We start from the raw sequence: 22,910 nt of genomic DNA, 5'->3' as shown, positions 1-22,910 counted from the left end.
TTTTGCTGGCTTAAACTTTTCATGCATGTCCACAAAACATTGTGGTTTTGTTTTTCCTTGTGACATATTTGTCTGGCTTTCATATCTCATAATCCTGGCCTGAAGAATCAGGAAGTGCTGTCTCTTCTCTGAACATGTGTGTGGACTGACACTGTTTCCTCCTTAAATGTTTGGTAGAATTCAGTATTAAATCCATCCAGTCTTGAAAGCCTTGCAAAGGAAGGTTCTTAATTACAAATTCAATATCTTAATTTAAGCCAAGACTATCTAGCTTTATCTTGTTTATTTTTGGGATCACTCATTTTTCCTCATTATGGTGCCCAATATGCTAATAAATAAGTTTGTTCAAACCCCCACTTCACCTCTGGTATCCCTGGGAGAGGTTTTCTAGCTCATTCACTTGACTCATCTTCTTGGCTTTCGTTTGTTTCTTTGCTGGCATCCACCATCTGCTCACACCCTGTTCAACTTTGCTTCCATTACGGTTGATTTGAAAGCCTCATCTGTTGGTTCTCGCCTCTGTGTCAGGTCTGACAGCGGTCAGGTTCTTTGGTTTGTGTTTGTTTGGTCTTTGTGTCTTTAAATGTCTCACCAAATACTGAGTCATGTGCGTGGGTACCGCTCACACCCAGAGTTGCTGGCACCTGCGCTCCTGTCCATTCCTGTGGTCTGGGGCTGAGTTCATGTTCTTGGCAGTGGACTTGAGCAGGGTGTTGTCCGTATTCCGATAGGACAGTATTTGATGCTTTATGAGGGTGCTACGGCTCTGCATGTCCCTGTTGCCTGGACACAGTAGTGGACACCTTAAGATGGTACTGGGGCTCTGAAGTGCTTGCTGGGACTTTCCCAGCTTCTGCCCCTCCCACAGCTTTAGCAGGTCTTCTTGCTCTCCACCCCTGAGGAATATGATAGATTCCATGTGAGAGCCCCTTCCCCAGCATCTAGGTCCCTGGATGGCCACAGCCAGCTTTCAGTGGAGGGGTGTGACCGAGAAGCTCCTGACTTCCGGAGTACAGCTGTCCTCTTCCCTCCTTCAGCTCAGGACAAGTGTGGCTGGTCTCGTGTGGGCGGGGCTGGGCTTCCCATCAGCCCTCGGGTACCTTTCCTGGACCAGAGCTTGTCTCCTCAGGGCAGGGCTTTTAGCTGTAGTGGGGAGGTATTCCTGAACTTCCTTCCCAGAGATGATCTGGATTTCTACACCCCGCCCCAAGGCAAGGTCCTTCTCTCCGTACCCAGCGGCCTCAGGTTCAACATCAAGTGAGAGAACATTTGGATGCTGGGTGGGAGTCTGTGACTTTACACCACAGAAAAGGCTCATTCAGGCATCCCCCTGCCTCCACTCTCTCTCGTGCATCCAGCCAAGATGGGGAAGAGCTGGGGACAAGTGTGGGCTCCAAGTTTCTAAGCTAGTGCACAGCCCACAGTCAGCTGTGGGACTTTTTGATTGTGTGTGTGTGTGCATGTAAGATGGACATTTGTGTACATTTGTGTAAGTATAGGCAGGTGCATGCCGCGGCACATGAGTGGCATGCTCTCCTTCCACCTTGCTTGCGGCGGGAGCCGGGTCTCTTATTCACTGCTCCATGTGTCAGGCTAGCTGCCCTACAAGCTTCCAGTCTCCCGTCTCCACCTCCCGCCGTGCTGCGAGACTGCTGGCTCCAGACGCACGCTGCACGTTCATGGTTCCGGAGAGCTGAGCGCAGGCCTCGCTTGCCTGGCAGGAGCTCTGCTCACTGAGGCGCGGCCCAGCTCTCTCCTGGTTCTGGTTACCCACGTGGATGGTGGGGTGTCTACCACTGTGAGATCCCTGTGCCTCACAGATGCCAGCGGAAGTCTACCTGGCTGCCTGCCCCTCTGAGGGGTTCGGGCCAGCCCACGCCTTTGTAGACGGCCTTTGTCGGCATCAGCAGTGTCCGCCTACAGCGGTCTCCAGCCTAGAATCCAGTATCTTCCCGATGGGATGAAAACGGTTTTCACAAGAGAAGTGGAAGCCAGGCAACGGTCTCTCTCAGTTCACAGGTAGCTTTGGAGCACCCCTTTTGTCCTCTCCACAAGCCAGCATGCATCATCAAGGACACAAGTCACAGACCGGGAGTCCTGGAGGAGCGGTGCTGAGAACCTCCCCCTTCGGGGCCTCGCATGGAATGGCCAGCGTGTGCTCTGTGCTGAAATCGCCAGTTGGAAATTCCTGCCCTGTCCAATAGGGCTGAGAAGCAGCAATGACTAGCACTCTCCAGGAAGTACAATGGCTTGCGACAGAGGCAAGTGGATTTGAATGTCTGCTACAGAGACATGCTCTTGGCCTTCCTAGCGCTAACTAGGTGGTTTGGCAGAAGGAAGGAATAAGAATCAACCTGTCAGTGATGATGACCCTGGACTTACATAGGGAAGTGTCCTTGTTTATTTTTTTTATTTTTTTATTTTAGAAGTACCCTTATTTTTGAGAGATGCACACTGAAATGTTTAGGGTTGTTTATACACCTTACCTAAAAATACTTTAGAAAAATATTAACAGTATTAAAAAATAACAACAAACCGACAAAAATGTCACTGAAATAAATTGTCCCAAGAAATACATTTTATAGTTGGTTCCTCCACATCAGGATCTAACCATGGCATGCATGCTATGCTGTATACCACATCCCTTAGAGGTCAGACTTGACCCCTAGATAGACCAGAGGAGGCCATAGACAGCAACAATGCGCAGACAGACTCATGGCCCGAGGCTTTCTGTCTGTCAAGCTCGGCCTGTATGTCACAGTGGTGTCTGTCCTCCATGGATAGCTGGAACGAGGTACACTGAACCCTATATACTCTCGGCCATAACCTGGGCACACGTACCTGTGTTATGACACTGTCTTTCACTTAAGAGACACCTGACGGCTTCTATTTGCAACCCCAATATGCAAGGTCAACTTATTGAGTAAGAGTCATTGTACATGGTCACTGATAGGAAAACATGACCATCAAGATGCCTACTGAGTGACTGGCAAGTGGGTGGCATGCACAGTGTGGACACACAGCACTGGACAAAGGGGTGATTCACAACCTGGGCAAGGTTCTATCCAACCATCCAGAATAGCATGTAACTTGAGACGTGTGAATTACTTATTTCTGGAATCTCCCACATTCTCAGATCATGGTTGAATATGTGCAAATGAAGCCTCAAAGAAGCAAATGCAGGTAAGGAGGGGTTCTTGTTCAAGGCAAAGGGGGCTTTGTTCATAGGATGATCCGCTGTGCATGTTGCCCTGAATTATCAGGGTGCATTGGATGAGGTACCAACAGGGTCAGAGAACGAGGGCTAGCAGAAGCAATTGCTGCTGCCCCCGCTGAGTGGACCAGAAGCCCAGGTACACTGGCGCCTCTAGAGGCTGCAGGAGGAAGACACTGATCCTGGAGAAGGACCCAGACCTGCATGGTCATACATTTGTGGTGTTTTCTGCCACTAAACTTATGGGATTTTTTTCCTTTTCTTTTTCTTTAGCAACAGAAGGAAACTCACAGTTCTTCTGAACTGTGCAAGAACTCACTAGGGACAGCCTTTCACTCGCTTCCTTATTAGATGACGGTTAAAGTAACGTCCTGGGCTGTTTTATAAATTCACCACCTACACTGTAGCCTGCATGATTCCCTACTGCATTGTGGCATCCTGATGCCAGAGGACACACCTTCCATCACCAAAGCTTCTAAATTGCCTTTGAAGCATAGATCCTGAGGGAATATTGGATGCATGATAGCGTTCATCTGATAAGTCGCAGGAGAAGAAAAAGAAGATGCTGTGAGGAGATCTAAACGCGCAATGTCCCAGGGCCTTGCACCTTCTCGTGCCCTCACTCCCTAATGTGAACCTGACTGTGCTTCCCGTCCTGTGGCGAGGACTTCAGCATTCACAGTCTGCCGGTTTCAAAGGAGACGCTCCCTGGACTGCCACTGCAAGGGCCTGAAAGACCCAGTCTGTAGGCAGAAGATGATGCCCTGGGCCTTGGAATGTGGAGAAAGTGGCTACAAGGCGGAGACTGCGCAAGCTTCTGGATACAAAAGGAAGCAAGAGCGGACTCTCCAGCAGAGCCAGCGACAGGCGTGAAGGCCTGGCCGCGCCTCCATGTCAGCCCTGGGAGCCAATCATGGGCTGCATCTCTTTAGAACTATAAGACTATAAATCCATGTTTTGTATGCTTTTAAAAATCAGTTTAGGATTTTAAAAAGAACAAAATTCTACCTTTCCAATAGGTAATGAGTCCCGTTATTAAATAAAATTAGCATTACCCACACACTGAGAAAATATGTGTAAAGGCCTCAGCACTGGCACAGAGCCTGGCGCTCAAGGTCGGCGCGTGGGATGCAGTGACTTCTCACAGTTCTGCAATCCTGTCCCTAACCACTCCTTTGCTCCTAGAACAGACTCGTCTAGTGGCTGAGTGCCCATGTCCTTCTTCTGTGTGGGGGCGGGTGGTGCTGCAGTCGTGAGTCTGGAAAGGTAGCCAATGGTGGACACCCCACTGCTGAGGAAAAGGGGAGCGAGGCTCTGAGCACACTGGACACACTTGTGTCTTAGATTTTCCTTCAACCTGGCAAAGCTGGGACACCGGAGGCCACTGCCAGAGGGTGAGAGACGTGGGGAGTCTCTGTGGGCTGGTCACTCCTCAGTGCTCGGGTGTGACTAGCACCCTGGGCCCGTCATGGCTGGTGTCCACAGCAGTCTCCCTACCAGGATGGCCGGAAGTAAGCGGCTGCTGACTTGGAAGGACACAGACAGAGCTGCGGGCAGGACTTCTGCGCTGCCTGTCTTGGGGAAAATCACAGTTGGTGGGCATATGCCAAACACAGCACTGGGCTCCAGAGACAGGTGTGGAAAGAATGACATGGGAATGACAAAGGGCAGACACGCAGCTTGGGGCTGAGAGGCCCAAGGCCATTCGCATCAGGCCTGTGGATACGGGAGACCTTTTAGCATTTCGAGAGGGAAAGAAAGAACTTGCCCCCTTGTATCTGCCTGTCAGTTTGGGAATGTGCACGTGTGCCCTGAAGAACAGGGCCTGCTCATGTTGGCATTTCGGCCTCACCCAGGTGCCCAGGGGATGCTATGAAACTACCCCCTCTGACAGCCTGGATTTCATCTCTCATTCTCTGGGCCCATCCATGAGGGGCAGAAGGTGACCCAGGGAGCTGGAGCCCACCCTCCATGTGCTGTGGAACCCTCTGGGAGAGCAGTGGGACCATGATGCCCGCCGTGGTGCTGGCCGCCTGCCCCGCGCGTGCCTGGTACTGTGGGTGTTTTGGTGCCGCATCCCAGGAAAATATGTTTTGCTGATTTCTATGACTCATGAAGAGTGCAGTCTGAACCCCACACCCAGCTGCAGCTGCACGCGTGTTCAGGCTAGGTCCCTTCTTCATTTTCCTTTCTATTACTTCAAAGAAGCTGAAGGGAGTAAGCTACACAATTTTCTAATGGCTACATCTTACCCAAGCACAGAATTATTAACAGAAGGAAGTCTACTTGTTTAAATGTGTGTGTACATGTGTGTACGTGTGTGTGCGTGTACCATAATTACTCAAAGTACCCACTGGGGGATACTACAATGCAAGGACGGCAGCTCTTGTAATTTGGCAATATGTCCCATGGACAACAGAGATATGAGACAAAAGCTGGGGAAGGAACTAAATTTCAAAAGTACCCCTTAGCTTCAGCTCCCTGGAATGTTAACGAACACGTTTTAACAAGGAGCTTCTGTGGCTGGGGAGACGGATGGGTGGTTAAAAGCGCTTGCTACTTAATCATCAAGGCCCCTCCAGAGGGAGACTGCTGCGTTTGATCCCCCCTGAATTCACCTTAGGAGCTGGGCAGGGACACCAACACCTATCGCCCATCTGTGGGAGTGGCGACCAGAGAACCACTAGGGCTCATGACAGTGAGCAGGGCTGGGTTGAGGGAGCGATCCCTTCTCAAGGAAATGCGCAGAGGAGCAACAAGAGGACATCCGACCCTTTCCCCTGACCTTCACACGCGTGTGCATGGAGCATGCACGTATGCACACAGAAGCACAGCACAAACCTACTCTACAAAACATACGCATGCACATGCACACGTGTGTGCAAAAAAAAAAAAAGAACTGGTGTCTATTCTGACTTGAAGAGAAGGGAGAATTCTCACAAGATACAAAGGAAGGAATTCAGTGTGGGGACATGCACAGCTGTAGCCGCCTTGGCCCAGCGGTAGGACCTCCCAGGTACTCAAGGAAAGGCTCTAGGGCAGCTGTAGCTCACGTGACACCAAGCACATGCGGAACCACTGGGCGGGTGGTGGGCATGACTATCTCATGGTGGTAAGTTTTCCTGCATGGGGTGTAGGGAAGAGAAGACAGGCCAAGCAGGCCTCCAAGATGCCAAGGGCATTGGCAGTGCTGTTTTGAGGCCTGAGCCGTAGTGTGTGACCTGGGTCCTGATTCCATCCACCAAAAACATACACATCCCAGCATCCAGTGCATCGAGGAGAGTCAGTCATTCGAAAGACAGCAAATGTGTGGTAGGAAATGCTTTGGGGGGGCTGAGGAGATGACTCAGTTGGTAGAGGATCTGAACTTAATCCTTAGTGCCCACATGAATGCTGGCTGTGGCGGCACACACCTGTAATTCTGCTTGGAGAGGTGGAGACAGGCAGGTCCTTGGGGCGGGCTGGCTAGCCAATCTAGCCTAATCAGGCCACTGAGAGATCTTCTCTCAAAAAGAGGTGGATGAGGGCTGGAGGGATGGCTTAGCAGTTAGGGAGCTTGCTGAAAAGCCACAGGACCCAGGTTCAATTTCCCAGGACCCACATTAGCCAGATGCACAAGGTGGCACATGCATCTGTAGTTTGTTTGCTGTGGCTGGAAGCCCTGGCGTGCTCATTCTCTCTCTCTCTCTCCCTCTCTTTCTCTAAATAAATTAAATATACTTTTTAAAAAGGTGGATGGTATACCCAGGGTTGTCCTCAACACTTCACATGCACAGGCACACACGTGCACATGCACCCACACACATACGCACGCATGCACACATATGTAAAAAAGAGAAGGAAAAGCTTTTGAGAGAAACCCTCACTGTTCGGAGGGCTGCTGCCCTTAGCAGGCAGACTCAGCCAAGCTTGATGCCTCAGCTTTGCCCCCAACAAATGAAGAGAAAGAAAGGACTCCTCCTGCACCCCAGGACCAAGGAAGATTTGAGGCGCTGGAACTCCAAGGCATACTAAAGGCAGGGTTCTCCTTACACCAGCCCATCCTTCCTCCTCTGCAGGCTGGATGCCACTCTGTCACTATAGAGTCTTGAGCCCAGCAGCCACAAAGCCACCACACTGTCCTCAGGGCTTCCTGCAGTGGTTCAGCACCCAGACCCACGTTGCTACGGCTCCAGCAGGTGCTCTGCTGCGTGCCACTACAGAGCTTTCCACACTCGACTCCTGGCTGTGACAGGAGATCACCATGTGCCCTGGAGAACAAGCCTGCGTGTGATGTCCCCCATGAGATCATTGGACTGCTGACACTGCGGCAGGACATGCTGGAGCCCATGCCGCATGAGGAGCTCTGGGCTCCACCCGACACTCTCAAATCACAGGACCCCCTCCAGCCGGTGCCCATGGTCTCAAGTGCCCTTTCCACAATGGCTGAACAATCCCTCCATGTTCGCACAAAGCATATGGGGGCTGCGCAATGACCATCTTGTTACAGACGCAGAAAAATGAGGATGCCAGGACTGAATGAGCTGCAAACCACCTCCATGTGGTCAATATGACAAGTGACAAGCGCCTAGGTAAGAAAGGGTAGCTCAGGACAGCCGACACAGACACAAAAGAGCCAGACTTCTTGTCTTCTGAGGGTTGCTGCAAAGAGCCACCGCCTCGTGTCAAATAGCGTGCTGCAAAATCCCATGTTCCCTTCATGTCCACCTCCGTTAATGGACATGCTGCACGGAGGCAGTTCTCCTGTCACCTGCCTACACTAAGGTCAAAGACAGCAGACGCTGTGGGCTGGCCACATTTCCTTCTTCCCAAGAGCCACAGCATGTGCTCTCTTGTTCTGGGCTAGGGGTAAAGTGACTGCTGACGGGCAGCAAACAGTAAGACGTGGGAATGACGAGGGGCTACGACAGTCTCCCCGGGGTTTGTACGGTGCCACCCTGGAGATATCACAGATGTGGGAACAGAAGAATGACATATGATAATAAGCAGAGCTTGTCAATCCTCTTTCAAATCTATTAACTATCTTTGTGAACTGTAATTGCATCTCTCTTAATTGCCTTATTAGTTCCAAGACTTCATTATTCTTCCCATCTCATTTCTAGTCAAGTCAGTAGAGGTGGTTTTTTTCTGTCTTCTCACTTCTTTAAGGGCAAAGGAAATCTCTGTGTCCGGATTCCAGGGCAGAAGCGGCAATGCACTGGTTCCACACGCGGATGCATAGGGCCCGTCTGGCCTGGACCACGTCTCACTGGTGCCTTGAAGTCAGTCGGGGCCCCAGGACACAGTCAGACCCCTCCCACGCCTTCCCTGACTGCTCCTCCCCTCTCCTCAGTAGAGAGAACAAGTCAAGTGGTCATCGCAGAGGTCACTGACACGAGCTCAGTAGTGAGTTGCCCGAGGACACTGGTGGCTTCCTGAGAGGGGGCCATGCACCCCAATCTAGGGTCTCTCCCCAGCCTCACACCAGTGTTCAGCCTCCCTTACAGTATTCCCTGGTTCCCAGGCAAGGGTGTGCTCTGGCAGCCAGAGTCCACGTAGCCCCCTGCAGCTCTCCCAAGCCAGCTGAGGGATGTCTTCCTCGCCTCCCGCCCCCCCCCCCCCCCCATTACACAGGCATTTCCTGTGAGCCGTCAGCAACAGTGGAAATCAGTGAAGTGGAAACAGGCTGAGAGTAACAGTCTCTCTAATCAGGTCTTCTGTACTGTTCACATCGGAAGCTAGTCTATGATAATTAATAAACATAATCCTGAAACTCAATCCCTTGAAGAAACACACGCATATGACAAAGGTTAGCTTTCATGAAAGCCACCTACAAAGTCTATAGTGCCTGGCAAGCAAGCTAATGAAATGGAACCTGGTGCTCCTGGGGCTTGGGAGACAGCGCATCTACTTCCAGGAGAATATGGTCACCTAACCCCCTGTCACTGCTGCTGGTTGTCCTCACTTCACTGTGCCCCTACCCACCCCCGCCTGTGACTGCTGGGGGGGGCTTGGCCACCCATGGCTCTGTTGCCTCCCAAGTCTACATCGAGCACTCTTGCGAAATGCACAAACGAGTTTCCCAGACAACAAGGCGGCAGTCGCCTCTGGACCAGTGACAATACACCCAATTAACCCTGCAGGGCGGGGAGCACAGGGACACCCCCCCCCCAGCCCTTCTCAAGCCCCCCTGCTCTGCACGGCAGTATTGCAGCCAAACGACACATTTGCTGCCTGCATTAAACTTTAAACATTGTAACTTCCTTCCTGGCATTCCAGTTTAGCTCACTGGGCACCATCTGCAGAAGACCAGCCAACTGGAGGGTTCCAAGGCCACACAGCCTCCACACAGTGCTATCACCTGTAGATTGTCCTCTGGCCTATGATCTGCCTAGGCACTGAGCCCCTGAAACAGCCCCTTGGGAAATGTTTCCCCGGGGGGGGGGGCTATAGGTCTGTTGCTACTATAGAGGATATAAAGAGTGCCTGCCTTTGGAATCAGACTAAGGCTGCTGTCCTGGGAATTCAGACCACAGCCTCCCCAGCCTGGAACCCGACCTCTCAAGAAGGAAGGCCCTCCCTTCAATAAGGGTGAGAAAAACACAAGCCCCATTAACAGATTTCCTGACCTATTTTCAGTCTTTCTATCAGATCTTCCTCAGGGTTTCTTTTTACAGAAATTGGGCACAGCCTTGGCATAAGACACTACTGGACATAATAGCCAGACATAAAATATCACACATGTGTTGTATATAACAGAAGCAGGAGAAATGTTCTACTAAGAAAACCCCATCTGTGTGAGGATCGCTACAGGGTGGACAATTCCACTGTCACTCGCTCCTGCATCCCAGCACCAGCCTCCCTCACCTTTCTGCCCTCCAGTGCTGAGCATGCTGTTTCACCCACAGGTTAGGATTAGAATGATTGTGGTCTCCCCCACGCTCAGGTAACATGACTTTTTAATTATCACACATGCTCACGCTGTCAAAGATGTGAAGCATTTTATACTCCACACGGTGCTCATCAAGTTTCTCTCTTTTATCCAAGCCATAAATCCTTCAGTCAGGGGAGACATTGCGGATTGGCCCCTACAGGCCAAGGAGGATGCATCAAGAATGACGACTTGGGCAGGAAGGAGGGGTGGCTTAGCGGCTAAGGCGCTTGCCTACAAAGGCAAAGGACCCAGGTTTGATTCCCCAGGATCCATGTAAGCCAAAGGCACAGGTGGCACACACATCTGGAGTTCGTTTGCAATGGCTGGAGGCCCTGGCGTGCCCATTCTCTCTCTCTTTCTCTGTCTGTCTGTCTCTCTCTCTCTTTCTCTTACTCACTCTCAAATAAATAAATAAAAGTTAAAAAATATTTAGGGCTGGAGAGATGGCTTAGCCATTAAGGCATTTGACTGCAAAGCCAAAGGACCTCAGCTTGATTCCCCAGGACCCACGTAAGCCAGATGCACAAGGGGGTACATGCTTCTGAAGTTCGTTTGCAGTAGCTGCAGGCCCTGGTGTGCCCATTCTCTCTCTTCCTCTCTTCCTCTCTGCCTCTGTCTCCCTCTCTCTCAAACAAATAAATAAAAATAAAGTAAAAAATTTAAAAAAATACAATGACAGCTTTAGGCACAGCAGAAATGGCTCTGTGGGTCAAAGTGATTGCTCTGTAAGCACGAGGGCCTGAGCTGGATCGCCAGCAGTCAGAGAAAGCTGGGTATGGCTGGGGATGCCTGCAGCCCCAGTGCAAGCGAGGTGGAGACTGCAGGGCCCATAGGCCTTGCTGGTCCGTCCATCTTAATTGAAAAATGACATGAGCTACAGGTTAAGTAAGAGATCCTTCTAAAGAAGTTAAGACAGAAGAGCAATAGAGGAGGACAGGGACATTTTCCTCTGGCCTCCTATTGCATGAGCATGGGCTGTATGCATCTGTACACAAAACATGCATAACACACACACACACACACACACACACACACACACACACACACTGAAAGTGATTTGACTTTAACCAACATCAAGGAACCAGAAGGAATTGCAGAGTAACATTCGCCAGCAGCGAGATGAAGATTGCAGTGAAGGCCCCGTGTTCATCTTGAGGTGTTGTGAATTTAACAGCAAGCAAAGGCTTTCCTTCAGCAGTTTTAAAAACTTTTTTTGTTTTTATTTTGATTCATTTATTTGAGAGTGACAAACAGAGAGAGAAAGAGGCAGATAGAGAGAGAGAGATTGAGAGAGCGAGAATGGGCACACCAGGGCCTCCAGCCACTGCAAATGAATTCCCGATACATGCACCACTTACCTTCAGTATTTTTTTTTATCAGCCCCACAAACACATACATGTACCTAAATTTCAATATTATGGCCCTGCAAAATTATACCAAAGGTTTTTTTGATGCTTTCTTCCTTTCTTAGGAATTTACAAAATGCTGATTTCCTATCATCTAGACTTCCAATAATAAAAAACATACAGAGAGCAGATGTTTTCACTGACTATAGGAATGTCTAGATTTCTATGGAAAATGCAGAGGATGAGCAGCCAGGGGTACATGGCCTGTGATCACAGCACTGAGGCAGGAGGACTGTGTGTCTCAAGACCCAAGGGAGATGAGTGCCTGTCATTAATAAACTGCTGAGTTTCTGCTCTTTTGTTATGGAAGTCCAGACAGACTAAGACATCATGGCTCCCAATCTTATTCCTCTGCCTGAGCCTACAACACGAGCCATCTACCATTCCTATACTGACTCAGCACCCAGGCCCTTCTCCTGAAGCCAACTGCTAGGTCATCTGAGCGGCCCCTCAGAGGGTACAGTGACAGTTCCCCAGCAGGCAGCGCTCCTACCGCAGCTTGGCAAGGCACTGTCAGCGGGCTGGCTGTGGTCAGCTGTCTCCGAGGCCCCGGCGCCATTACCGCGTGTGAAGGAAACACCTGCCTGCTTGGCCCAGCAGCGCATCAAGGATCCAGTTCAATATCGCCTTCTCAGTAAAGTCCCTAGCTCTTGACTCTTCACCCTTTGTCCCCGAGGCCATGGTGAGAGCTATACTTACTCCCCGGGGAATGCCGGGGTACACAGCTAGCTGATGTGTCATCCAAGCTCACACACAGCCGCACCACTGAGGGTCGAAGGAGAGAGCAGAGCTCCAAAGCCCTGATGGGGGACAAAGGCACAGAGGGGAAGGACAGCTAGCTGATGGCAAGGCAGCTTACAGTGGCACTTTTCTTAACTGACCAAGGAACTATGTCATCTGACCCTACGACCTGATGGCACGGGGCCCGCACTGGCACTACTGTGCCAGGCCAGGATGTGCCGGCATCTGAGTGGGCAATGTCCTTCAATGCCGTCCTTCCAAGCTAGGATAACGACCACAACTTCTGTGGCCTCCAGTGGCCCCTGGCCAAGCAGACTGAGACGGTGGACATCCCATGGTCCCAGCTACCTTTGACAAAATTTCCTTCCTAAGTGATGGGCATGTAGCTGTTTAACCAGGGTTCCTTTGTGCCAGCTTTGGAGCTTAGCTCTCACTGCCAAAGTCTCCCTCTCAGATACACTGTTGGTACAAACTCACACCCCCGGTCACCAGTGTTGCCGGGATGTTTTTACCTTGCTAAAGAGTCTACTGAAGGCAGGCCCAGAAAGCCAAGCGCCACATGTTCTCTCTCATATGTGGATCCTAGCTACAGATGATTGGGCTTCTGCGTGAGAAGGAAAATCCTTGGTAGCAGAGGCCAGTAAGTTGAAAAAGAGACATAAAGGGTGGAGAAAGGAAGGGAGGAGGATACTTAATAGGTTGATATTGTATATATGTAAGTACAATGATTGTAATGGGGAGGTAATATGATGGAGAATGGAATTTCAAAGGGGAAAGTGTGGGGGTGGGGAGGGAGGGAATTACCATGGGATATTTTTTTATAATCATGGAAAATGTTAATAAAAATTAAAAAAAAAAAAAAGAGTCTACTGAAGGTTTCAGGTGTCTGGTCAGGAACAGGTATGGAAGCGAAAAGATGCACAGCCAGCCACAGTCAGGGCTCTGCCCACTTTCCCATTTCATTTCCTCCTTAGGACCGCACCCTCCACCAGGGCCCCTCTTATTTTCAGGCTTCCTACCCTGTCTGCTCCCCTCTTTGGCCACCACTCTCCAACCCTCCTACCAGGGGCTCTCCATCTCCTCCCATGCCTGTTGGAATGGCAGCTCCCCACAAATAAATCCACCTTCCCGGATCCCATGCTTCCCTCAGACTCTCCCAGGGCCTGCTAAGAGCTGCAGTTACGTAACTCCCAGCAGGTGGAACTGTGTGCCACCCGCCTCTGTTTCTGCTAGTGTTCATAGTGCCTGCCTTGACTGGCCACAGCAAAGCAAGGCTGTCCCCAGAACACAGCTCTCCTGGCTTCTGCTTGTCTGCCCAGCGTCGCAATGGCTCCTCGTGAGGAGCATTCTGAATATACTACACAATATGTGTGTGTGCACACGTATGTCTGTGTATACGTGTAGACGTAATACGTGCGTGCGCACGCGCCTGTCTGTGTATACATGTAGGCACACTATGTGTGTGTGCACAAGTACATCTGTGTATACATGTAGACACAATACATGTATGTGCACGTGTATGTCTGTGTATACATGTAGACATATGTTTTGTATAAAATGACTACCCATGGGTCTCAATCTCCTAGGTTCCCCTTGATTCTGCCTTCCAGGCCTGATCTCCCCAAACAATCAAGTTATAATAAAACAGAGATAGTTACTTCTTCTGTGGCGTCTTCTGTGGTGGGCTCTGTGTCCAGGTTGAGCTCCTCCTCGGTGGTCTGACAACAAAGACACAGATTGGGCAGAGTTAGTGTCATGAGGTTTGTGACAAGAGCCTCATACGTCCTCCACACAATGAGAACGAGGTCTCCAGGGTGTGGAGTCTGCTTCACGGTTCCTTTGCACCTGAACTGACTTGTAACGGGGAGGCTCTGTGCCCGACATACACCTTTACACAACAAGCGGTGAGCGTTCACATCCAAAGTCACAACCCGCTGAATCAATGAAGTGTGTTTAACTTCCAGCATGGTCCCGTGGAGGACAAGGAGACTCACACAGCCTCACCCCTGCCAGGGGCAGAGTCCTGGTCCTCCGGAAGTCTACACATGGGTGTTGTAAGGATGGACACACAGCGACAGCAAAGACATCTGGCACTGTGGAACACCACCAGCCCCAGGTTAACCCTGGAAAAATTGTTGGGTTTTGCTTTGTTAGTGTGAATCTGTATATCTGTGTGTGTGTGTGTGTGTGTGTTTCTATCTGTTTGTCTTTTTGTTTTGAGACACTGTCTCAATATGTAGCTTTGGCTGACCTAAAACTCACAATGTAGACCTGTCTGGCCTTGAACTTGTGACTATCCTCCTAGCTCAGCCTCCCAAATGCTGGGACTACAGTTGTCCATTAGCAAGTCTGACTTGGAAGAATTAATTATATCAGAAAGTAATGTTTTTAGCTCACAGAGTCATCAAGTAGAAAGTCTGTGTGGCCCCAGGCTTACGCAGGGAGGCCAAGGCTGGGCCTCTGCTTACTATACACTGACATGGCAAACTGCTCAGCCAGGCCCCCGTTTCCTCAGCTGTAAAACCAGGGAGGTCATAGCATCTAGCACCGTGGGATCTGGGGAGAACTAAGGAAACATCCTTGCTGTCACCAGCTCTAGTGTGTCATCAATGTTCCAAGGCTGGCTGCTGACATGGCCACACTTCTAAGACAGAGGCTGAGCTGGGTCGGAAGTCATGCTAGCTTGACTGTGAATCACCAGAGAGCCGCGGTCGATCTGCAGTGTTTGAAATGAGGGTTTCTCCTTGCTCTAACACATTGTGACATCCCAGAAAGAAAGCTCGCACTTGCTCCTGCAAAGAGCAGGCTAAAATGGGTCAGCTAGACCTCATGGGCTGCTGTAGGCACTGACCTCCTAATTTCTTCTCAGTTTCTCCCTGGACCATGCTGAGAGCTGCCACCAAGGAGTCCTGCTCTGAGATGTGCTGGCAGCCAGTGAACACAAAGTTTTCTCCTGCTAGATTCTTCGGGGAGTCTCTGGAGCTCCCAGCTTTTAATTAATATGTTTGCTTGTCTGCACATCTCATTCATGGGAAGAATACCTCAAAACAATTCCCAGTATCACTGTTACCTTCCCTAGACAATCAGATGGGGCTCCCTGCTCTATGTGCTGAGGCAAAGGTGCTCTTTATGAGACATTTCCAGTGTCCTAGCACAGTGAGCCTGGGTCTGTGGGCTAAGGAACAACTGACCTAGAAGAAGGCAGCAGGGAGCAGGATGGGGCAACACGAGAACACCGCAGCGCTCATCGCTAGCCAGTGGTGCCAGATTCCCGCAGCAGGCGTTCACAGGCGGTCTTCACGCAGGTCAGAGGCCGGCCACGTGTGCTCGCCCAGATATGCCTGCCCTCTTGATGTTATTTTAATGGCATACACCATAAACTATGAACAAAACACGACACTAGACTCACCTTCAGGGTCACCTGACACATGGGCTTCACATGTCTGAGGACTTGGAAGTTGCCTTTGGGAACTAGAAACACCTCACTTCCAGTATCTTAGCTTTAATGTCTTTATGAAAAGGACTCATTTTTCTAGGTTCAAGATAACTAGGGAGTTAATGCTCCATTGTAGCCGTGTGCATTCCACAGGTGTGCTATGCCAAAGAGCTCACCCTGGAGGCCTGAGCAAAACCTTGCTTGCCTCTGGCGCTGTTCAGCTCATCCGCATCCATGTCCCTTGCTTGGATCAGACAGAGTGATCATGGAAAGTCACAACCTTCCCCTCACTGGGCAGCAAGCCAGTGCGGTGCCAGCGATTTTGCTCAAGGGTTTTGCTCAAGAGCTTCCAGGGCCATGGCGGATTTTAGAATTGTCTGGATCTACCTGTGGCTGGTCTGTTTTCATTAACTTCACAGATATGTGAAGCATGTCTGTGCCTGGGGGATTCTACTCTGGTGATAATGCCAGACACAGAATCCCAGCAGGACTAGAGTCTCCTTCCACTCCTCTCCACTCTCCAGAAGGCCAGTCCTGCCCTTTGGGCTCTGAGCTTAAGAGGCCTTGCAGCAGGGCGTTCCACCACAAAGAACTGGGTAAGGACACTCAGGGCCTTCAGGAAACTCCAGGAAGTAAGATGAGAACTGTTGCCCATGTCACATGCTCGTGCATTAATTCAACTTTTAGAAAAATATCTCTTGGGCTGGAGAGATGGCTTAGCAGTTAAGGTATTTTCTTGCAAAGTCAAAGGACCCAGGTTCAACTCCCCAGGACCCACGTAAGCCAGATGCACAAGGGGGCTCATGCATCTAGCGTTCGCTTGCAGTGTCTGGAGGTTCTGACGTACCCATTCTCTCTTTCTCTCTCTCTGTCTCTCTCTCTCTACCTGCCTATTTCTGTATCTCTCTCTCTTTTTCTCAAATAAAGTAATTAAAATATGTTTTAAAAAGGAAATATCTCTCTCTCAAAAAAAAATAGATGAGTTGGCAAGCTCAGGAATGAGTGGCTCTTTATAAATAAGGGTTTGTCTTTGACTCCATGACAGCAGCTGATCCGGGTGTCATTTCCCTCACACGCTGGTCCAGACTGTTCTGTCTATGAGCTGCACTCACTGTCTACTAGGCTCCACACCCCACGAAACACCGACACCCATGCCAAACAGTTTTAATGGAGTTTGGCTGCTAGAAAAACCTTAAATATCAAACATCAAGGAAGCTCTCTTCTGAAACAGAATCTCTCATTCCGCTTAGAATTGTGTGAACATTTCAATGTATACTATGCATATATGAAAATAAGTAAAATCTAAAATAGCACTGACTTATAAATATGAGGCTGGGTGTGGGGAATCAAGCAAAAAATTAAGCTTGGATTTAGCAGTGATAAAAATACTGCCATTTTAAAATGCGAATTCAGTGGCTTTGGACATAGCACAGGTATGTTGGAAAATGCAGTAGGTTACAACTTCGTGGAACTTTTTCTTCTTGGAAAAATGTCTGTTGGTCATAACTCAAATGGAGCAAATGAAATTCCTGGGAGCAGACGACGCTCAGCCCTCGGGGACCGCATCAGTCACGTCTCCCTCACTTCAACCCGGGCGCTAGTCACACTGGGGTTTCGTCACCTCTCCTCTCAGCCCTAGTCACCCTACCCGTAGAACACAGCCTTCTAGGACGGCAGAGACAGAGCCCTCCACACCTTCAGCACGGCTACTGTGCCCTGCCCTGGCTCCAGCCCTCACTGCGGCAAATGGAGGGCTCGGTGTGAGCCACTTGTTGAAGACAAGGCAAACTGATGTTGACCAGTTGGCAAACATGAACACTTCAGGGCATAGACACGCTGCAGAAGTATCCTGGGAGGTCGCTTAACAGCTGCAATGTTTTTTTTTTTTCTATTCATTTTATGCATGTATTTATACCACACACAATGCCACGTGTTTATACACACAGACACACAAGCATATAAAACACTTCCAGCCACACATGGAATAGCCACGTCTCTGCCAGTAGTTACCCAATAAAGGTGAACTGTTCTTTCAAGTCAAGGTCCCTTTGCTCAAGTCAGGCGTTTACAGGCCACTGCGAAAAGGACATGCCCCTCTACAGTACTCACCTCGATTTCCATCGGCTCCACCTCTATCTTCTTCCATAGTTCCAGCAGCTGGGCGATCGGCATTTTTTAAACTTTCCTTTTCTTCCTATCCAATTACTGACAGTGAGAAAGAAATAAGCAGAGGCGCAGAGCAGCCTAGAGAAGCTGACAGACCGGATGTCACGGGCTGAGGGTGGCAGGCCAGGCTGGAATGGAGACTGGGAATGAATGGGGAGGGTCTCCGGTGCTGGGAGGGTGCCCTGGGTCTTCAGAGCGGCTGCCCAGCCATGTCCTTCCAGCTCCTGGCTCCAGCCGGCTGCAGCGGGGAGGAGGGAGGAGCCAGAGGAGGAGGCTGCAGCCCAGAGTCCCTCCTGCGTTGGGCAGAGAGTAAACGCTTCGCTGGCGTGCCTGCCTCCCCTTACGTTGCCACTCGGCTCCCTCCCCTCACTATTTTACCTTAATTGGCTCTAAATGAGGGTGAAAGTTGAGTCTGAGGATGCTGCTGCCATAGAAACCGCATAGCAACCGAGGGCCGGGGAGCGGGAGGGAGGGAGTGGAGCGCAGGTTCTGCCCTTCCCCTCCCCAGCTCTGCCGCACTGCCTGGGACCCACTCCGACACCCTGGGTGGGCGCTCTGCAAGCCAGCGCGAGGCCAGATGCGGCAGGCAGGCCGACCCTCTGCATCAGCAGCGCAGCTCCCGCACCACCCTGGGAAAAGCGCTGGGCAAAGCTGCCTGCTGCTGTCCCCAACCACAGGCCAGCCTAGACATGGGACGACAGCCCAGGAGAAAGGAGAGTCCAGGGCTGGAGGGCAGGCACCCAGCATGGTTGGCACTAGGCTTTGTCTGCTCCAAATCAAGCCTGGAGACAGGACAGAGGAGACCTTGAGCCCAGCCACCATGTGCCCACTGCGGGAAGAAGCTCACTTGAACTCCTGCGGGAGCCGTGGAGGGACTGCAGACAGCGAGGAAGGATGCCTTTAACCCAAACACTGAGTCCAGCGCATTATCTCATTCAGGGTTCCACGTAACATGGGCTTTACAACAGGCCCATTTCACAGATGAGAAAACCCTGTGGCTCAGAGAGGAGGGTGCCCAATGACACACTGACCCACGTGACAAAACCAGAGACAGGAAGTCCTGGCAGGCTGACTCGGGCTGGTGACCTCAGCTTCTCAGAGGAGGAAGAGTCATTGAGGGAATGTTCTTGAGGAACAAGGGCCACCCTGAGCTCCCCTGGGAGGCTCTCTGTTTTCTCCATCATTTCTGTTTGGGAATACACACACACACACACACACACACACACACACACACACATAAGAAAACGTTTCCATTGCACAGTACTGAACCCAGAGCATCCTGATTCCTTCTCTTGGGAAATGGTTTAAGACTAAAACAGTTTAATTTTGCTGTGGGAGCAAGTGTCTTCATTCCAGTAGCCAATGCCTGTATGTTTGGGAACCACCTACAAACGTGGCTTTGTGATCCAAACCTTCTCAGTCTTTGTCTTTTTACCTTGATAACATCAAACATCACTAAAAAGTTCAACTCGTAGTGGGGGGAGTCCAAATCCTAGACACTTCACACTTCATAGCAAAACACTGCATCTGAAGTTACCAGCGGGGTAGGAAAGGGTGTGGGTCTCTGACATAGGCACTTACTTTATCTTTCTGTGAAATGAGGCAACGCTACCATTCATTTTCATGCCGGACGCCTGCTGACTGACAGCGAAGCCAGGTTTCCAGCATGCTGACCATCATAAGGTCGCTCAGGACATAATGTAAAAGGTCATAGATTAATAGATGAAATGAAGTGGCTTCTTTCTGTAATACAGCCAGGAAAATCACTCATAAAAGACTGTGCTGAAAAGATGTAAAGAAGGTTTAATCCAGCTACGGAAAACCTGGGACTCCTGACGGCAATGAAAACGATGGAAGAGGGTTCTTGCTGTGTGCTTGCAGAGCCTCCCATTTCTGGAACTTTTTATGTGGGTGCTGCTGCCGTACATGTGGCATGTAGAAGGAAATGCTGGTTTTCATCCTTTTTTTCTTTCTTTCTTTTTGTTGAAAACCTTCATAAGTATAAGCAATATACCAGGATCATAATCCCCTTCCACAACCCCCATTTCCAAATCCCCCTCCCCTGAGCCCTTTCTTCTTTCTAGTTAGACTCTCTTCTATTTTGATGTCATTGTGTGTTTTTCCTCCTATTATGCAGGTCTTCTGTGGGTAGCACCACAGAAACAAAGTGATCTTGTTCTTTGTTTTGAGTACATAATGAGAAGGGGAGAAGTTTGGGTAGGGCCTCTGGGGATCCACCATACTTGTTGGGTGACCAGAGTTGAGTCCCAGCTTCTAGGAGGTACTGGGTTAAAATCCTTGCAGAATTAGCTATCAGTGAGCACAAAAGAGCTATTATTGTAAGGGGTGTGCTGGGAATGGCTCATTGGCCAGCAGGCTCTCAGTCTCTGCTCATGTAACACTGATACATGGGCTGAACCACATCCCTCTGGCTTCTAGGTGAAGTGGAGACAGCTGAGAAGAGGCCTCTGGACCCATGTTGCAGGTTCAGTTCACCCTGCAGGGTCATCTCTAAGAACAGGTAGACTGGTTATTCACTGCAATAGGAATGCTGTCTGCAGAGATGCAATGTGGCCCAGTAGGCAGGAGCAAGCAGGCAGGGTCGCAAGGGCCCAAGGGTGAACTGAAGTAAAAAAGAAAACTTCCAAGAGGAAATACAGATCCAAGGAATGTCAGCCTCACTTGCAGAGCTTGCATGACATAGAAAAGTTGAATAGCTAGAGAAAAGGCAGAGTGGGTTTTCTGAAAGGAAATGATTACATCTAAATACCAGAGAGGATAAAGTTTGGAATAAAGGTCCAAGGAAACCAGGGAACAGTGTCAGCCAAATCCCAAGAAACCAGCCAGGACTTGGTTGACATGAAAGCCACCTTCAAAAGCTGGCTTCCAGGAAACCTGCTGGAAGCATCAGTTTCCAAGAAGTAGCCATGGAAGCATCTTTGTTGAAAACGGTCTTTCATCTTCCTGGAGGTTTGCACGTCTGCTGTGTGTGTGCGTGCATATTTGTATGTGTGAGGGTGTATGTGGGTACACATGCACTTGCGTGAGCGTGCGTGGAGCCCGGAGGCTGGTGACTGCTGCCTTCCTCCATCTCTCCCTTTACTGACTGAGGCAGGTCCTTGAACACAAAGCTCACCAATTGGGTTAGTGTAGGTAGCCAGCTTTCCTGGGGCCTCTGCCTCTGCCTCCCAAGCTCTGGGAGTATGGGTGGGCTACCATGCATTTGTGGGGGCTTTGGGAACCCAAACTCCAGTCCTCACACTTGTGAGGCATGTGCTTTGTCCACTGGGCCATATACCCAGCCCCCCACAATGAGTTTTAAAATATATTTGAGAGAGTAGGAGGGAGAGGGGGAAGTGAGAGTGAGAGATATATATGGTGTGCCAGGGTCTCCTGCCACTGCAAGAAACATACAAACAAACAAAAAACTCCAGACACATGTGCCACTGTATATGAGTTCTAGGGAATTAAACCTCAGTTATCAGGCTTTGCAAGGAAGCCCCTTTAACCAATGAGCCATCTCTCCAGCCCCCAAATGGGTTTTTAATGAACCAAACTCTACAGACCAAAGCGATGGAAAGCACTGTTGAAGTCCCAAGTCACAGTGACATGATGTGGATGAACTGGCATAAAGCTCAAAGAACCCCATCCCCAAGTGGGAGATACTGACTTCACAAGCAAGAACGAGAGGACCTCTGTGCTCCTCCACCTGAAATTCGAGGAAGTGCTGAAGGACGGAAGAGGGAAACTGCTCATCCTGCGGATTTCCAGCAACCACGGAAAACAGCTCTTCCTTAGGGCTGGAAAGCTCACCCATGCCCCACTCCTGGCACTTCCAGCTCTCTGCTGAAGACCAGTGTCCCCACTGACCACACAGCAGTGAAATCCTTCATGAGCCAAGAGAAATACCCCAGCAAACCCTGAACTACCTAATGCTCCAGATATGAGACGCCCTTGGCCTCCATTTTTGACCTTGACCGGCATTTTCAAATGATTCCTGTTTTACCCTGGTCGGTCCCACCTTACAGATTGATTCACACACAGGATTTGGTAAAACAAGAGGAACTGTTCATTTCTAGTAGGCCGTCCCTTGTCTTGCCAGTTCTACTTTTTAGGGTTTCACAAAATTCTCCAAAAACCTCAGAGCCAAACTTATTTTAACTAAAGGATACATTTACTACTCCTTGGTAAGGGCTGAGGCTGTGCTCTGCCCCCCACCCCCAAGAGGACAAGTTGAAGTCTACCTCTACCAGCTCAATGACCTTAACATGGACCACATAGCATGGGGGACCTTAATCCAATATGAGCAGTGTCCTTTAAAAAGGGGGCTTTGGGCTGCAGAGATGGCTCTGTGGCTGAGAGCACTTCCTGTGCAAGCACGAGGGCCTGAGGAAGCCCGAGGGACTGCTCACTTTCCATCCCTAGGACCCTCGTAAACAGTGGGGTGCAGCCTGTAATCACAGACTCATAGGTGAGCAGAAACCAGAGAATCACTGGAGCTTGAGAAAAAATGCAAGCCCCGGGATCATTAAGAGACTGCAGCATACTAAGAATGGGCAGAAGAGTTATCTTCTTGTTTCTGGGACAAAACACCCAACCAGAAGCAGCTGGTGGTAGAAAGGGTTCGTTACAGTCTAGAGGGGAAGTTTCATCAGGGCATGGCAGAACAGAGGCTGGGCATCACATCTTGCCACAGCAGCTGGAAGGTGGTAGCAAGAGGCCTGCCCCAAGAAACACACCTCCACCAGCCAGGCTCTACCCCCCAACTGTCACCAGCTAGGGGTTGAGGCTTAATCACAAACATAGGAGGCTACAGGGGTCATGTCACATTTAAACCACCAGTGTAGGACACCCCGCATCTGCCTCTTTAGCCAGCCCACCCCACTGCTAAGCGAGTGCAAAGGCCGCTACATAGGCACTTATCATGCATGTACCAAGTGCACCACACACACCACCACCACACATACACACACACACACACACACAAAAAAAAACATGGAGAGAGAGAGAGAGAGAGAGAGAGAGAGAGCGCAG

General features: G+C 50.1%; 1 protein-coding gene across 2 annotated transcripts in view; it reads right to left on the bottom strand.

Annotated features, from left to right (window-relative positions):
- Positions 1-18,171, bottom strand: part of Rps6ka2 (ribosomal protein S6 kinase A2) — a 293,522-nt gene extending 275,351 nt beyond the window's left edge. For both annotated transcript variants that reach the window (XM_045157977.1, XM_045157978.1), the window contains exons 1-2: positions 17,820-18,171; positions 13,933-13,992 (exon numbers count right to left, since the gene is read on the bottom strand). In XM_045157977.1, the coding sequence (XP_045013912.1) occupies positions 13,933-13,992; positions 17,820-17,882 (123 nt within the window). In that variant the 5' untranslated portion in view covers positions 17,883-18,171. The remainder of the gene's footprint in view (positions 1-13,932; positions 13,993-17,819) is intronic.
- Positions 18,172-22,910: the final 4,739 nt, after the last annotated feature.

This window comes from Jaculus jaculus, chromosome 9 (genome assembly GCF_020740685.1).
Source record: "Jaculus jaculus isolate mJacJac1 chromosome 9, mJacJac1.mat.Y.cur, whole genome shotgun sequence".
NCBI classification, from domain to species: Eukaryota; Metazoa; Chordata; class Mammalia; order Rodentia; family Dipodidae; genus Jaculus; species Jaculus jaculus.
This window is presented reverse-complemented; position numbering and strand designations above follow the sequence as displayed.